At 40.9% G+C, this 18,106-nt stretch overlaps 1 protein-coding gene across 4 annotated transcripts in view; it reads right to left on the minus strand.

Moving 5' to 3' along the window:
- The window catches only part of hipk3a (homeodomain interacting protein kinase 3a), a 268,064-nt gene that overhangs the window by 35,553 nt on the left and 214,405 nt on the right, over positions 1 to 18,106 (minus strand). For all 4 annotated transcript variants that reach the window (XM_072592556.1, XM_072592555.1, XM_072592553.1 and 1 more), the window contains 3 exons: positions 4,070 to 4,189; positions 3,791 to 3,877; positions 220 to 404 (listed from right to left, as the gene is read on the minus strand). In XM_072592556.1, the coding sequence (XP_072448657.1) occupies positions 220 to 404; positions 3,791 to 3,877; positions 4,070 to 4,189 (392 nt within the window). The remainder of the gene's footprint in view (positions 1 to 219; positions 405 to 3,790; positions 3,878 to 4,069; positions 4,190 to 18,106) is intronic.

The following is an 18,106-nucleotide window of genomic DNA, read 5'->3' on the forward strand; positions in this document are numbered from 1 at the left end:
TCAAAAACCTTTCTTGATGTGTGCTGATATTAGATGTTATTTTAATCTAAATATGTAGCCTAACCTCTGCATACAGAGAGATACCGCAGATCAGTGATGACAAATTCAAAGACTGAACACTAAGATGTTTCTGCAGGGCACATTTTACCCTGAAGCCTGAAATGTTGCAAATGTGTATCGTGGGCTCAGCCAACTCTTTTTTTTATAGCAAGGACCTACTGGTTGCTGTGTGGAAAGTCCAACAAATGCTGCATGGTTACAAAGGGGTGGTTCATCGTCTCCACCGGAGTGATCCTCTTCTCTGCGTCAATCAGCAACATCTTCTTCAACAGACTGACAAATTCCATACGATCAGCCTTCTCTGCCAGTAGGTCATTTCCCTCCAAATCCATCACCATGTTCACCTGAGGCAAAAACACATTGCAATTTAGCAGCAGTGTGTGACAGAATTGGCAAATCTTACTGGTCACCTTACTGGCTACTGGTCACCTCAGGAACCTCAAATTTACTTAAAATTAATTCCCAGCCACCTATTTATTTTAAAATGAACTTATTTCTTCTTCATCTTTCACCAGTATCCTAGTTTCTGTCACAGAGCCAATGGTCATTTGCTCTGTCACAGTGGAGCTGTACTAAAAGTTACATGACTACAGAGGAACCTCGATTATCCAAAACTTGGATTATTTGAAGGAGATCTGGAGATCCAAATGGAAACATTACATCAAAGACTTGTTTCCAGCAGTGATCGTGTTTTTATTCACAGACCTGGCCTTCTCCCATCCTACTTCATCCAACCTGGAGCGACATAGACTACTGGAAAAAATTCTGAAGGAAAGAATTAGTCATCAGGTGGAGAGGCAAAATGTGATCAGGGATATTCAACATGACTCTGTCAGAAAGTGGTCATGTCTAACAAATATGATTTTTTTTGAGGTGATGGTCAAGTGCGTAAATGAGGGCAGTGCAGTTGATTCAGTTTATATGGATTTCAGCAAAGCCTTTGACAAGGTTCCACATGGCAGACTGATAAAGAAGGTAAAAGCACATGGGATCCAGGGTAACCTGGTAAGATGGATCCAAAATTGGCTTAGTGATAAGAGACAGAAGGTGGAGGTGCAAGGCCTTTTGAAAGATGTACAGTGTCATGTCATAGAGGCTGGTGCTGGGTCCCTATTACTTATGATATACATAAATGACGTAGATAAGAATGTGGGTGGGGGAATAATAAGTAAATATGTGGATGATACATAGATTGGCCTAGTGGTTGACAGCAAGGAAGAGTCTTAGGTTACAGGAAGGTATTGACGATTGGTCAGATGGACACATCAGTGGCAGATGAAACTTAACACTGAAAAGTGTGAGGCGATGCAGTCTGGAAGAAATAACAAGACAAGGGAGTATTCAATGAATGTCGGGATACTAGGAAGTTCAGAGGAACAAACGGATCTTGGGATGCCTGTCTACCTATCCCTGAAGGCAGCAGGACAGGTTAATAGGGTAATTAAGAAGGCATATGGGATGCTTGCCTTTATCAGTTGTGGCATAGATTATAACAGCAGGGAAGTTGTAGGAGCCATACAAAACTTTGGCTAAGCCACAGCTGGAGGACTGTGTCCAGTTCTGGTTGCAACACTACAATAAGGATGTGATTGCACTGGAGGGGGTGCAGAGGAGATTTACTAGGATGTTGCCTGGGTTGGGACATTTTAGCAATACACGGAAGGCTGGATAGGCTTGGGCTACTTTCTTTACAGCAGACAAGACTGGGGGGGGGGGGGGATCTGATTGAGGTGCATAAGATAATGAGGGGCATGGACAGTGAATAGGAAGCTGCTTTCTTCTTAGTAGGATCAATAATGAGAGGGCATAATTTTAAGGTGAAAGGCAGGAGGATTTGAGGAAAAACACATTCACCCAGAAGGTGGTGGGAATCTAGAATGCCCTGTCTGGGAGGGCAGTAGAGGCAAGAAACTTCACAACCTTTAAAAAGATACAGATCAGCACTTGAAATGTCATACCATTTAAATCTTTGGGCCAAGTGCTGGAATGTGGGATTAGTGTAGGTAAGTCAGCGCAGACTCAATGGCCCAAAGGGCATCTTCTGTGTTGTATGATTCTATGACATCTATTTAAGGTGATTGGAAAATAATAAAAACAAAGGTGAAATGGGGAAAACTTTATATATAGTAAATGGTTAGGATCTAGAAAGCACTGCCTGAAAGTGTGGTGGAGGCAAATTTACTTGTGGCTTTCACGACAGAATTGCTTAACCAACTGCAAAAGCTATAGTCAAGCATTCCTAATGAAGGGCTTATGCCTGAAATATCGACTCTCCTGCTCCTCAGATGCTGCCTGATCGGCTGTGCTTTTCCAGCACCACACTTTTCAACTCTATCTCCAGCATCTGCAGTCCTCACTTTCTCCCACAAAGTCTATAGGGAAAGGTTGAGAGAGTGGGATGAACTGAAATATTCATGCAGAAAGCCAGCTTGAGCTTGCCAAGCCAAATGACCTCTTTCTGTGCTGTAGCAATTCTATACAAAGTCCTGTCTCAGAAGCCTCAATCTACCCATTTCTCAAGAAACACATAACCAGAATCTGGAGTGTCATTATAAAATAGACACACACGCACATTGAGTTGGGCAAATACTTACTAAGGGGAGAAGTTTCCAGAGCTTGGGCTGTGGGCGGCACAGTGGCACAGTGGTTAGCACTGCTGCCTCACAGCGCCAGAGACCCGGGTTCAATTCCCGCCTCAGGCGACTGACTGTGTGGAGTTTGCACGTTCTCCCCGTGTCTGCGTGGGTTTCCTCCGGGTGCTCCGGTTTCCTCCCACAGTCCAAAGATGTGCGGGTCAGGTGAATTGGCCATGCTAAATTGCCCGTAGTGTTAGGTAAGGGGTAGATGTAGATGTAGATGTAGATGTAGATGTAGGGGTATGGGTGGGTTACGCTTCGGAGGGGCGGTGTGGACTTGTTGGGCCGAAGGGCCTGTTTCCACACTCTAAGTAATCTAAATCTAAAGTAATCTAAATCTAAGCTATGGGGAGAAATCAGTGAAATGGGAATAATTGGATAACCTTTCAAAGCACTGACAAATGCATGATAGCCCTTTGCTGTATTATTCTATGGATTGATTCATGCTTGAAGAGAGTGTGTGAAACGAAATGGTACAATGAATTCAATACATAAATGCATGGCAACTTTTCACAAAGCATTTGTGTGAATGTACAACTAATGGTACAATGAGCCTCCAATCATATAGCCCCTTAATATAACTGTCCCAAGATGCTTCAAAGGAGTGGTAAGGCCATACTTAAAGGGATGTGGGATATGGCAGGGAAGTAGAGTTGAGAACATGTCTGGATAGTCTATTCAAGCTTTTTCTCTTTCTTATGTGGCCAAGAGCTTGGTCACACAGATAGATGATAAGGACAGTCTTAAAGAAGGAGTGAGGTGGGGAGAGTGAGGGTATTATTAAGGAAAGAATTCCAGGGCATAGCACAGAGGTAGGGGATGGAAATCAAAGACGCGCATTTTATTCACAAAATAAATGTGGGTGCACAACCACTTGCACAGTCATTATTTTTGTGAGCTATGTTAATGCACCTCCTTGAAGATGAAAAAATGTCTTATGATCGATAGCCCTGGAACAACTAAAATTGTATTCACTGAAGTTGTTAGTGTAATCTCTCCCCTGGTATCTGTTCTGAAATGGGTAGAGGAGGAGGAAAGTCATCAATAAAACAGCTCTGTCCTTGATACAACAGGGGACTCCAGCTCATACTTACATGCGCTATATCATCCAAACAACCAAAGATATACTTTCTGGCTTCTTTTGACTTCATTCCTGTTTCTGCCTCATGCTCTTCTGGAGTCTAAAGCAAAAATAAAGAATTTAAATAAAATTAACAAAAAAATACAGGGAGAATGAAAGACAATCAAATTCACAGTTCTTTCATTTCGGAGCACTACCTAGTTTACTCATGTATTTACAGCCTTCAAGACCCAAATTTCACTTTAAGGTCAAAAAGAATATTTGTACTGAGAATAGTCATTCCAGTTTGTACCTTCATTTTCCACCCTGAATATGATGTGTCGGTCTCCGTGGAGAAGAACCTTGTTGTTTTCGTCCCAACATTTAATAGATGATCTCCCGGTAACCCTTGAGTTTGTGAAATATACCGTATCTGTGGAATAAAAGAACATTGAGTGAAATAGATGCAAAGCATAAATATTAAATTAAGTGCATCACTGGAATGATTATTGGTTCAAAATTTGCAACACGAATGCAAGATACAACATGACTTTGCTTTTGCCTAAAAAGAAATGTCTTTATTGCTTCACATACTAAACAGCAAAGTGCTACACCTAAGGATCCCAAAATGCTGGAATAAAGAGAGAGGCCTGAATTAACAAGTCCCCATTTATCCTATTCACTGCACAGTACATTAAAACCCAATTTGCCTGGATGAAGGTAGCTTGACAAAACTCAGGAAGCTTGATACCATCTTGACAAAGCATCCTGTTGGAGGAGAAAGTGAGGACTGCAGATGCTGGAGATCAGAGCTGAAAATGTGTTGCTGGAAAAGCACAGCAGGTCAGGCAGCATCCAAGGAGCAGGAGAATCGACGTTTCGGGCATCAGCCCTTCTTCAGGAATGAGGAAAGTGTGTCCAGCAGGCTAAGATAAAAGGTAGGGAGGAGGGACTTGGGGGAGGGGCATTGGGAATGCAATAGGTGGAGGGAGGTCAAGGTGAGGGTGATAGGCCGGAGTGGGGTGGAGGGCGGAGAGGTCAGGAAGAAGATTGCAGGTTAGGAAGGCGGTGCTGAGTTTGAGGGATTTGACTGAGACACGGTGGGGGGAGGGGAAATGAGGAAACTGGAGAAATCTGAGTTCATCCACCAAGGACATGCAGGTCCTTGGACTCCTCCAACGCCAGACCATGGCAACACGACGGTTGGAGGAAGAGCGCCTCATCTTCCACCTGGGAACCCCCCAACCACAAGGGATGAACTCAGATTTCTCCAGTTTCCTCATTTCCCCTCCCCCCACCGTGCGTCAGTCAAATCCCTCAAACTCAGCACCGCCTTCCTAACCTGCAATCTTCTTCCTGACCTCTCCGCCCCACTTCCACTCCGGCCTATCACCCTCACCTTGACCTCCCTCCACCTATCGCAATCCCAACGCCCCTCCCCCAAGTCCCTCCTCCCTACCTTTTATCTTAGCCTGCTGGACACACTTTCCTCATTCCTGAAGAAGGGCTGATGCCCGAAACGTCGATTCTCCTGTTCCTTGGATGCTGCCTGACCTGCTGCGCTTTTCCAGCAACACATTTTCAGCAAAGCATCCTGTTGGACTGGCATCTCAGCCACCACCTTTAAAATTCACTCTCTATACAGTCCATACAGTGCCAGCAGTCTAGACTCTCTACGGGATGTACTGTAACAATTCGCCAAAGGCTCCTTTGACAGCACCGTCCAAACTCAAAACTTCTATCATATAAGAACATAAGCAGCTCAGGGATACCACCACCACCAAGTGCACCTCCCAAGTTACTCACTAGCCAGACTCAGAACTATATCGCCAAATTGCAGTGCTAGTAGGTCAAAAACCTTGAACTCCCTCCAATATCTGTCTAACAACCGACAACACATCACCATCTCCCATCACCACCTCCTTACAAGTAATTAGAGATGGACAATAAATGCTGGCCTTGCCTGCAACCTTCAAATCTCATGAAAAAAAATTCTTTCTACTCTCTGTCACCAACACATAACAGCACCTCAAAGTTAAACCACTTTGTTCAGGATACCACCAAATCAAATTGGGGCAAAACTAGGGAGGTGCCGGTGTAGTGGTAATGTTACTGGATGAGTAATCCAGACTTCAATATTAATGTTCTGGGATCACTGGTTCAAATTCATGTCAGATGGCGAAATTTGAATTCAATGAAAATCCGAAATATGTACTATGTAACCACTGCTAATGTTGTGAAAAAATGTCTGGTTCACTTATATCCTCCAGGGAAGGAAATCTGCCATCTTTACCTAGTCTGGCCTACAAGTGATTCCACACCCACAGTAATATGGTTAACTCTTAATGCCCCATGGACAGTAAAAGATGGTCTAGTCAGCAACGCCCTAGTTCCATGAACAAATTAAAAAGTACACAAACCGATGCTACATCAGCATCTTAACCAAATGTAACATTTCTCATGTAATGTGAAAGAATTATTTATTTCACAGGGCTTTCTGCCCTTAAGCCTATGTAATTCCGTCAGTGAGTTCAAAGGCATCAAGACTGCCCTTCAAAGGGGTGTTATCTGGTGTCTCCAAACAAGCAGTAATCAGTGAAATGCTTGTTATTTTCAAGTGCTGTTTGATTTCTTGTGCTCCCCATGTTTCTGTAGCCTCGCTCACCATTATTGACCCACCTGTCAAAAGGCACTAAGTTTCAAAAGACCTGTTTAATCATGACTTCCCAACTGTGGAGATGGATTTTTGATCACAACCGCAGAATGCATTTTTGATCTATCCCACAGAATCTTCTTGTTCCCGAATGCAATCTGTTCATCATTTTACTGCAACCCTCTGTACTCTCCTGAGTTTCTCTGCCCCTGGTTTGCAAGCATCCAATTAGAAATTCCCTGAGATTGAAATACTGGAAATTAAAAGTAAGGACCAGGGCTTTAAACTCTATTTGCTGGTCAGGCACTTCTTAAAAAATAGTTTTCTTTTTAAATGTGTTTAAACTACTTTTCCATACTTTATACATTGTTACTTGTAGGAAATTTAGCAGTGTGGCTAATGCAGACATGAGAACGAAGGTTTAAGGATGTGATACCCCAGGTAATTAGTTGGAATGTGCCTAACTGGAGTCTATATGGGTTTGCAGGCTAGAAAGTAAGGTCCTAACCAACTGTGACTTTTCACCAACTTGTTTAAAGTATGATTACTGTGAAAAGAAAAGTAACAGTGCTCGGAAATGCATATTACTCATAAGCACAACAATTCACAGTGACTGAATTGAAATCTTCCCCAGTACAATGATAACGCAATGATACTGGTTGTGCTGGTGTACTATCAACCAAAATTCAGATCAGATTTCTTTGGTTTATTTATGGTTAAGACCATGGACTGATAGCAGGAGCAATGCTGCTTGTGACTGAAACTGAATGGGTTTTAATCAGTGATCATCCTATATAGGGCCTCTCAATATTTATTGAACATCTCACCTAATGAAGGTCATCAGCACATTTCTATAAAGAGTGTGTTTATAAACTCCGCAACCTTTCCTTCAAACTGCATGTTACTTTGGCATTTATTTGCTGAAACACTAAGCAGCAGCTTAGAATGTCGTGCTGGAAACACTTGATGAAGGGTACAGGCAATGAACAGCTTTTGCATTTAAATTTGAGTTGAGGACAGGAATGAAGGAACGGTGTTCTGCACAGGCAGGATTACAAAGCAGCCTTACTTCAGAGGATCGGGAAATGAGGTAAGGTCTCCAACTTTGGCAACACTGCTGTCAAACCAAGTGAGTGGACTCTCATTACCGACATTTGACTGGACTAATTTGAATACACTGAGTTAACCAAGTTGACATTCAGTCGTTGTGCCAAGGAGATTGTGTCATCCCGCTTAACACTCCAGTTATGTGCAGAGTCATGATGTTTATACATAGAAATCATAAATTTAGAAGTCCATTAGGATCCATGGGTTAGTTCTGAAGTTCTTTCCAAGATACAAAGCACAACTTGCATATCATTTTCTTCTTAGTATGTCACAGCACAGGAACAGACTGATCCATTTGTGCTCCACACAACCCTCCTCACTATTTATTTAATTCTATCAGAATATTTTTCCTTTTCTCTCTCATGTGTTTATCCAGCATCATCTTCATTAAATCTGTGCTATTTACCACGACAGTACTTGTGGCAATAAATCCCACATTCTCAACACTCTCTGGGTAAAGAAGTTTTTCCTGAATTCTAATCGGATTGATTAGTATTTTAGATTTTAATCCACATGGTTAACTTTGCATAATCTTCAAGACCTCCATTAGGTAATTTCCAAAAGCAAAACACTGAGAATGCTGGAAAACTTCGTTAAAAACAGAAATTTCTTTAAAATGATGCTGTAAAAAGAACATCTTTGGAGAGAGTAACAGTATTGAAGTTTCAAGTTGATTGTTTCAGCTTTCTGTTTTTATTTTACCCTCGGTTTTCCTTTTCTAGAATAAACAGCAAGAACAACCTGTTTAAGTTTTCCAAATTGTTATAACCATCTCATTCCTTGTTATGCTCGCTTATCATTCCATTAAACCTTCTGTGTATGTTTCCCTGATTTAAAACTGGTAACATGCTACAGCCAGCAGATCACTAACCTCTAAGAAAGATCTGGAAATATATTCCACAAAGATCTGGAAATCTCTGGTTTCATTCTCTTCCCTGACATAATTTTAAAACTTACATAATGTCAAGGCATCTCTTAGTGTGACACAGTTTTGATGCCAGAAAGCAGGTAAACATAGAAATATTTATATATTCAAAGCATCACACATAGCAAACTGAGAAGTTAAAAGCATTTAATATCCTTCAGAATTAATTTAGATTTTCAGATAACAAAATAAATGTTTGTGATTCTCTTTAGAGAGAAGATAAACAACCTTTACATTCAGTTGTTTTAAAAATAAGTGGGACTTTATTTAATGTTATGGAAAAATCTGGTATTCAACCAAGTTAAAGTTTGTTTTCTTAGGCAGGGATATGTTCAGTAGTAACTTTGAAGTTAGCACACATTTAAAACCCAAACAATATCTCATTCAACAAACCACAACTTTTTCAACAATTGCTTTCGCAAGACTGACTGCACAGGAATGCAAGTTCTCAACAATCCCATTGATTGAGGTTGTATATGGGGCGCAGCAGCACACCTTCGAGAAGCACAGCATTAGTGACAGCAACTCCTGAATTTCTAAATCATTCTGTGTATGTGGGGGCACCAGCACTGCTCTCAGCTTCGACGGTGAAACTCTTTTAAAGCACTTCAAAAAAGGGTAAACAGATTGTAATAATTCAGAAAGCCCAACTGGAAAGGCATATTATTTATTATCGAACACTAAAACAGAGCCACTCTTGGTGCCGTATATAAGCTAGTCCAGGGTTCTGCAGACCTAGCCCTGGGTCTGCTTTAAAAAAGGGATAAGTTAAGCTGGACAGGTCGCTGCTTGTTACCAAGGGAACTCATACCTCCCGACCACATGTGGGGCTCCCAACTTTCAGCAGTATAAAGTATTTCACCCGCCTGGCAATCCTAAAGTCAAAAACAAAAGGTATGGTAGTTATGACCCCCAAACCATCTGTTATATTGCAGCATTACAGTTTGATATGGTAAACAGACCTCCTATTGAACCAGTCACTAAATTCATGACAAGACTGTGAGTTGGAAATTGGAAAACTGTGAGTATGGATCAGCACTTTGGGAAATGTTAGGGGATTGCTTAGATAATGAAATTAATAATAATGTGACCCAAAGATGGAACCAGATCTTGACTTCACAAAAGCCATATAACTGGCTCTTTCATGCAAACATGGGAAAAGAGCTCAGGAGTTGCAGCAGTCCAGAGATGGTACCATCCTCAACCTTTGGAAACGCCCAGACAGCAGACCCAAGTCCCCAGTGGTAACACTCGCAACTCCCGTCTGTTACTAGGAAGGAGACTGGAGTCAGAGCAGCAAGGTTCCAGAACTGGACAGAAAGTTTCACTACAATACAGTAAGAAACAAGAATGCCCATTCTGCACTTGGAGTCATGCGGCCTACTGAAGACAAGGTAACAGGCAAAACACATACTACGTAGGGTGAAGAATAAAGTCGCCTCAAGATAGGTATTATGAAGAAGAGAGTGAATGCTGAGAGCTTACAAGCAACTGTCATATGACTAGCTAGCAGTCCCAGAGTGCACTGGAAAATTGAAAATATGTAACATTTGGCTGTGAAATAGATACCTGAGTTGGTTGCTGTTCTAACAACAACTTGAATTTAACCAATCAGTTTAAATTATACCTCAGGATCCTAAAACCCAATCAAGTTTGAATTTGTTGTTTTTGCCAACATCGAACTCATGAAATGATCTGATGTCGGGAGTATAAAAAACAGGCAGTTTGCAAGTCAGAGAATAACTGCCATTGAGGGAGAATTGCCATCGAGAGAGAGAGAGAGAGCCAAAAGATTGAAACACTCTCTATCAAAGGTACATTTTCATTTGAAACATCTTCACAGTAAAAAGAAAGACGACAACCCAGGGAGATCTTCAGCTGGAAGAAGACAGACACCACAAAGGACAGCCGCTGTATGGTTTTGAAATAAAATTGATGTAATTTTAATAAGTGTTTTCATTGGAACAGTATATTGCAATAGAGTTGGAGGCAGATGATAAGCAGTTAAGAGAAAGGGGAGCTGAGAGTTGGGAATAATTGTTTAATGTTCACTTTTAGAGTTAAAGAATAAATTGATATTATTTTCTTTGGGAATTTAGGAGTTCTCTATCACTCATATTTTAACAGATTATGAGGTGAGGTGAGCTTTTCTGGGTGTTTAAATTAATTAATAGAGGGGTTCACCGCTATGTTGTAATATAGGGCTGAGCAAATAAATCAGCCTGAGGATGTGAACTGAGATAGCTAAATTGTATCACTCCTCCCAAAGTGGCCCCAATTAAGATATTCAGGTAAATGGTCAATTTCTGGACATGCGACTTGAACATGGGCTTCCTGGCACAGAAGTTAAGGATACTACCATGGCACCACAAGAACCCCTGGGTCTGCTTGATGGATATTTCTAATGAGAGATGTTGACACAGTTCTGGAGCAAGTGAAAATTGAACCTGCACCTCCTGGCATTCTATATCTGAAGGTGCCATCAAACACAACCTAACAAGTTTATTTACCATCAGCAAACCACTGTAACTTTTTATTTGTTTTTACCTACTATCCACCACCAGTAAACACCTGTGTGGCCAAGTGAATATTTACATGCAAAACCCAGAACAGACAAACCTTTAAAGACGATGGAGAGGTAGAGAGAGCGGGAATCAAAATGGACTTGGAAGGAGAAGTAAAAATGGGTGGCACAGTGGCTCAGTGGTTAGCACTGATACCTCACAGCACCAGGGATCTGGGTTCGATTCCAGCCTTGGGTGACTGACGGTGTGGAGTTTGCACATTCTCCCCGTGTCTGTGTGGGTTTTCTCCGGCTGCTCCGGTTTCCTCTCACAATCCAAAGATGTGCAGGTTAGGTGAATTGGCCATGCCAAATTACCCATAGTGCTAGATGCATTAGTCAGAGGGAAATGAATCTGGGTGGATTACTCTTCGAAGGGTTGGTGTGGACTTGTTGAGCAGAAGGGCATGTTTCCACACTGTAGGGAATCTAATCTAAAGCGTTCTACCCACTGCAGTGCCCACCTCTCTGGGTCTGCTTTTTTTTAAATATCTGGAAATGCCATCACACACAAATGTACTTCAACCTCATCACCAAGACATTTTCCTTTTTGTTTTTAACCCCTAACTATTGCTGGAAATCACTAGTGTAACAAATTAGATATTTACATGCAAAGTCTATTGATGGGAATGCAAACGTCTTCACAGATGTGGGAGGGAAGGTAGGGAGAGGGGAAGGGGACCAAATCAAAATGCAGTTGGATGGAAAGATAAAGCACTGTATCCCCTGCAGTGTTCATCTCTCCCAAACGGCATCGAGAGCATTGGTGGACACAATGTGTTCCCTCTCCAAAGATACCCAGCCCTGAATGTATAGCAGAAGAGGGGCAAGCAGTCACAGAAATGATCTCTCCCTGGGTCTGTTTTTTTTTCAATTCAGTCCTCTGGGTATGAACCCAGTGCTTTTCTTGCTTTCCACATGGCCTTATTAGCCTCCCAATGCAATCTGCATTTATTTTGACTCTTTATAGTGGCTCAGTGGTTAGCACTGCTGTCTCACTGCACCAGGGACCCATCGATTACAGCTTCGGGCGACTGTCTGTGTGGAGTTTGCACATTTTCCCCGTGTCTGTGTCAGTTTCCTCTGGATGCTCCAGTTTCCTCCCACAGTCCAAAGATGTGCAGGTTAGGTGAAATGGCCATGCTAAATTGCCCATAATGTTCAGGGATGTGTAGGTTAGTAGATTAGTCAGGGGTAAATGTAGAGTAATGGGAAATGGGCTTGAGTGAGATACTCTTCAGAGGGTCGGTGTAGACTTGTTGGACTAAATGGCCTGTTTCCACACTTTAGGGATTCTAAAAAAAGTTTGTTCTTCTAACCAATTTAAACACTTTGTAAACTTTTTTGCTTTGTTTTAGCAAAAACGTCCTTGTTGGAATAACAATGGCAGAAAGATCCAGCAAGTTGCTTCCTCCAAATATAGTGACTTATGCTTTAGTTGCAAGGCTTAAGATGAAAAGTATTCATGGACACAAGGCTGAGGGAACACTCCATGGCTAGTGAAAACCACTGAGGAGGCCCCTGAAAATCCAGCTCATTTTGATTGTTCCTTAGTCAGCCAATAATGTGGCAGAATAGTGAATTGGCTCAGGCTTTGCAATGACTGCATTGTATTTGGAAGTTTTTCAATAATCCTTAAAAAGAACATGCCAAATGTTTCAGCACACAGAATACAATGCATATATAGCATTTTCATAAACATTTGTTTAACTGCGATTTTTCTAAACAATAAGTTCATGGACTTTTCCCACATTTTTTAGTCCTCTCAAGACTATAAAAGCTTGGTTTATAAAGCTGAACAAGAATCCCCAGAAGTGAAGCACTTTCACATTTTAAAAAAACTTCTTCGATCCATCAGTTTTGTCAAAATATGAATTTGGCTCCAGTTAATTGTTTTCCTGTTTTTGACTCACTACATTTATGGACTCAGGCCCTAATTCAATGGCTGAGCATGTAATCTAAGATGGCACCCCACTCATCATTGAGGAATTGGTGCCTTTATCAGCAATCATAATATGGCTATGGTACAGAAGGCCATTCAGCCTGCCCTGTCTGTACATGACTTCTAAAAGACGAGTTCAGTAATTCCACACACTGCCATTGCTGCAAAGCCCTGCCAAATTTTGTTCTTCAAGTGTTGAATATGTCATCGCTACACCCTCAAGCAATGGATTCCAGACTGTAACTACTCCCTACATTAAAAACATTTCCTCATGTAGAGATTGCTTCTTTTGCCAATCTTTTAAATTGGTGTCCTCTAGTTCTTGATCCTGTTGTCAGAGACAATATTTTTAAAAATGGAAATTGGTAGAGGGTTCAATAGTCCAAAAGCTCAAATGATTTTGATTCACTTCTTCCAGTTTTCAACCTTCTGCTCCAAACGCATTCAGTTTCTTGGACACTAATGTCCAGTTTCTTCATCACGAAGTTCTTTGGTTCCAATCTCATCTCTTCGTTCTAATCCACTCCCAAGTCCATCCTTCAGATATGACGGTGAATCAAGGCTTTGTTTCTCTGCTTCTGTTCTTAAGACCAGAAGAACTCCACCATTTTCTCCCACCACCAAACACAGAAATATATTATAAATGCCCTGTTTGAGATGTAATACATTTTTGAGATGAACCAGAGAAAAACTGTGTTGTCTTTCCCATCCTTCTATCATTCTATGAGACCAACATTCCCAAGCACAGATTAGCCAGTCATTTATTCCATTGCTGTTTGTGAAATCTTCCTGTGTACAGAAGTTGGCAACTACATTGGGTATGTAACTTGAGCTGCGTTTCCAAAGTATCTTCTTTGGATGTTTAGGGCTTTACAAGATTTCTAAACATGCAAAAAAAGTACATGAATAAATTATGTAAGCCTTTATTTCCTATGATTCAGGTTGCACAACTTCAAATGCAACCAACCACCAGGACGTCCAAAACCTCAAGGCCTTTCACGCAAAATCTGGACATCTGGACAAAATGTAAGACAAATCTGACATGTTTCAATTACATTTGCAACAGAACATAGGCCCTTTATGTGCATAATGTATTATATATAATGTGACTGTATGACAGCAAGTTCAGTTAAAGATTGGAAACAATGCCACTAATTCATTTTATTTAATTGGACATCAGACACCAAAATAGGGAACTGTTGAAGCATAAACAGGAGCACAAACATCTTCAAGGCTATAAAGACAGTAGCTCACACAATTAAATATTGCCTGCACAATTTGTTGATTAACCCAGTGTTAGAACAGTACGGCTCACACTGATAACACGATTTTAGAATGATTAAAAAAAAACATGTTCAGGGAATAGAAAATATTCATTGAAATTATGCCATGAATTAAAAACACTGGTTTTGAGGACAGACTAAGGGAAACTGAGGCTAAGAGATCATAGAATTGTTGTGCAGTGGAAGCCATTTAGCCCATCATATATTCACCAACTCTTCAAATAAGGATACTAACCAAGTGCCTCTCCAGCTTTTCTTCATACCCCTGCACACTAATTCTATCCAAATAACATCCAATGCCTCTCGAATGCCTCAACTGAACCTGCCTACCTGAGCAGTTATGCTAAGGTGAAAGGAAACTCTTGGAAATGACTTCCTGAAGCAGTGGTGGAGGCAAACTCAAAAGTAACTTTCCAAAGGGAGATGGAGTAGGGCTATGGTAAAAGAGCAAGGAGAGTGCAATTAATTAGACAGCACTTTTAATTAGGTACAAAGGGCTAAATGGATACTATGTGAGAATAGGAGGAAGTGAGAACTGCAGATGTGGCAGATCAGAGTCAAAAAGTATGGTGCTGGAAAAGCACAGCCGGTCAGGCAGCATCTGCACAGCAGAAGAGTCAACATTTTGAGTATGACTCTTCATCATAAATGATGAAGAACTCATGCTCTAAATGCTGACTGTCCTGCTCCTCGGATGCTGCCTGACCGGATGTGCTTTTCCAGCACCACACTTTTCTACCATTTGAGAATATAACTTTATAAACAAATTCAGTAAATTGAACACTGGAGGACATCCTTTAGACATATGTCCTAAATTTGCTTTTTACTTGACTTAAACTCAATGGCCTTTTATCCCACTTTCAGGGTTTAGTTCTGAAGTAGTGTTCTATGTCTTGACTCTAAGTGGCTTATGAAGCGTTCCTAGATATGTGAGTCTTATTTGACAGTTAATGTCATAAGATGCTGCAAATTAATTTCTGCATCAAATTCGGTCTTACGAAAATATAGAAAGAAGTGCATCACAGATTAAGCACCAGGCATTAAGAAGGTCTCTTTTCTGTAAATGTTGTACAGAGCACAGCACCAAAACAGTGTAAATGAGCAAAAAATGAAGTTCCCTATCTGAACCGGACTTTGAAAGATACTAACCCTCTTTGTTAAGGTTTTTCTTACACCATCCAAAGTGAAAGTGGAGAGTGTTAGATGAGACCCTTTTAAAAATATTTTCTGCTGGTGTGAGGTAATGAGAGCTGTCATTGCCATGAGAAAGCGTGAAGTTAGTGGATGATGGGGAATGTGATTCAAGCACATTATACCAATGGCGAAGCTCCGTGTTCAGACAGATATCACATATCTTGTGATCAAATGCTTAGTTTTTAAGTATGAACCAGGTGACACAGATCAAAGAATAGTGCAGACGGATGGCATTTGGTCCAGCGAGTTCGTACTGGCTCTTTTGAAGCATAATATAGTCAGTCCCACACCTTTTTTGCATCCCGAGAATTTAATTTCCTTGAAATATTTATTCATTCCCTTTTAAAGGCTACTATTGAATCTGAATCCTTGACCTAATGGCTAATACATTCCAAATTAGAACACAGGAGCAAGAATTCCTCAGGTAATAACCATCAGTTACAGCAGCAGAAGTAGGCCATTCAGCCCATCAAGTCTGCTCTATCATGCAATGAGATCAAGGCTGATTTGATAATCCTCAACACCACTTTTGTATCTTTTCCACACAATCTTAGATTCCCTTAATGATTCAACCTTGAACATACTTAATGATGCAGTCTCAACAGTGTTCTGCAGTAAAGAATTCCAGAGATTCATTATCCTCCTATAGAAGAAATTCCTCCTCATCTCTGTCTTAAATGTGCAAATTCTTATTTTGTGATTATGCCTCTGGTCCTAGGCTCTCCCACAAGAGGAAATAACCTTTCTGCATCTACCCCATCAAGTCCCATAAGAATCTCCTGTTTTATAAGGCCGCCTCTTATTCTCCAATATTCCAATGAGTACAGGCCTAATTTACTCAATCTATTCTCATACGACAGTCTCTCTATAACGAGTGAACTTTCTCTGGTCTGCCTCAATAACAGTATAGCTTTCCTCAGGTAAGGGGACCAAAACTGTTGTTCGTGTTCTACCTGATGTCTGATTAATGCCTTGTATAGTTTCAGCAAAGCCTCCCTACCCTACTTTTATTCTCCAGTCCCTTTGAAATAAAGGCCGATATTCCATTTGTCCCTTTTACATGCTGGACTGGATGCTAACTTTTTGTCATTCATGGATGAGGACTTCCAAATTCCACTGTTCCACAGCTTTCTGCAGTCTTTTTCCCAGTTAAGTAATATTTAGCTCGTCTATTCTTCATGCCAAAGGGCATCACCTCACATTTTCCTACATTATATTCCATCCACCAAGTTTCTCCTCACTCACTTAAACTGTCTACAAATCTCTGCAGACTCTTTGTGTCATCCTCACCACCCAACTTCCCACTTATGTGTCATCCACAGAATTGGCTATAGGACATTCACATCCAAGCCATCAAATATGGATCATAAATAACTGTGGCCCCAGCACTGATCTGGGTGGCACACCACTAGTTGTTACAGGTTGCCATCCTGAAAATGGAACCCTTCTCTCTCTGTCTTCTATTAGTTAGCCAACGCTCCTAAATGCTAATTTACTACCGCCAGTATTTATCTTATTAAGTAATATCATTTGCAATTTAAATACCAAACAGTGATCATTTCCAACAAGGAAGAATGTAAACTTCTCCCCTTGACATTCAATGACATGAGCATCGCTATACTCTCCAAAATACTTTGGAAGGGGGAAGAGGGGACAACTGACCAGAACCAGAACTGAACCAGCCACATAAATACTGTGACTGCAAGAGCAGGTGAAAGGCTGGGAATTCAACTCCTGACTCCCCTAAGTTTGTTCTTTATCTTCAAATCACAAGTCAAAAGTACAATGCAATAGTTCTCACTAACTCCAACAATACCCAAAAAGCTTGATACACTACAGGAGAAAGATGCTAACTTGATGGTCATCCCATTTATCAAATGAGATGTTTGAATTCTCTGGGAAAAGGCTATGAGACTTAAAGTTGAAGTTACAATTAAGCTTATAGAGGTGTTAGAAGAAGAGATTTTTCTCTGGTGTGAATACTGTACAAGAAGTATATTTGTCAAGAGTGGTTTTAGGATCTGTAAGGAATATTTTGGGATTAGTGGAATTATATTTCTACTGTGTGTTTCAAAATCTTTAAAGGTATGTTATATAAAGTTCAGTCAATTCCATCTTATCTTTTTCTTAATAAACTTTAGTTTAATTGTTAAAATCAGAAATGCAACACTGCAAACTTATGTTTTATGAGAGACCACCTTGCTATGTAATGTTAAAAGATTAAATTGGACTATCTCCCTGCACATTAATGTAAGATTAAAGAGTTAAACTGCACTATCTTCCTGCAGAAACTGAACGTTCTGGAAGTGTGTGGGGACGACATTGATGCAGGAATGTGGATGACTCACACTTTATTTGTCCACCCATTTACTGCTACTCTCCTGCTATTATCAAATTAAGCTCTCATTCAGTCCTTACCATTCAGAAATGCTTTCATAGCCACCCCCTGCAGCTAGGACATATCACACCTACACTGTCTTGGGGAAGCGCTGAGTCAAGAAATCGTCAGCATAACGATTCCCCAGGATTAGGGCATTTACATTATCTCCAAGAATGACCTCATCCTACCACTGCATTTTAGGCAATATGTGGTCATGGGGGGAGTGGCCAGACTACCTGTAGGCATTATCAACTGACCTGTATAAAGGGGATAGTTTTCTTTGTTCGGCCTCTTTTGACTCGA

This window comes from Chiloscyllium punctatum, chromosome 22 (assembly GCF_047496795.1).
Source record: "Chiloscyllium punctatum isolate Juve2018m chromosome 22, sChiPun1.3, whole genome shotgun sequence".
Classification (NCBI taxonomy): domain Eukaryota; kingdom Metazoa; phylum Chordata; class Chondrichthyes; order Orectolobiformes; family Hemiscylliidae; genus Chiloscyllium; species Chiloscyllium punctatum.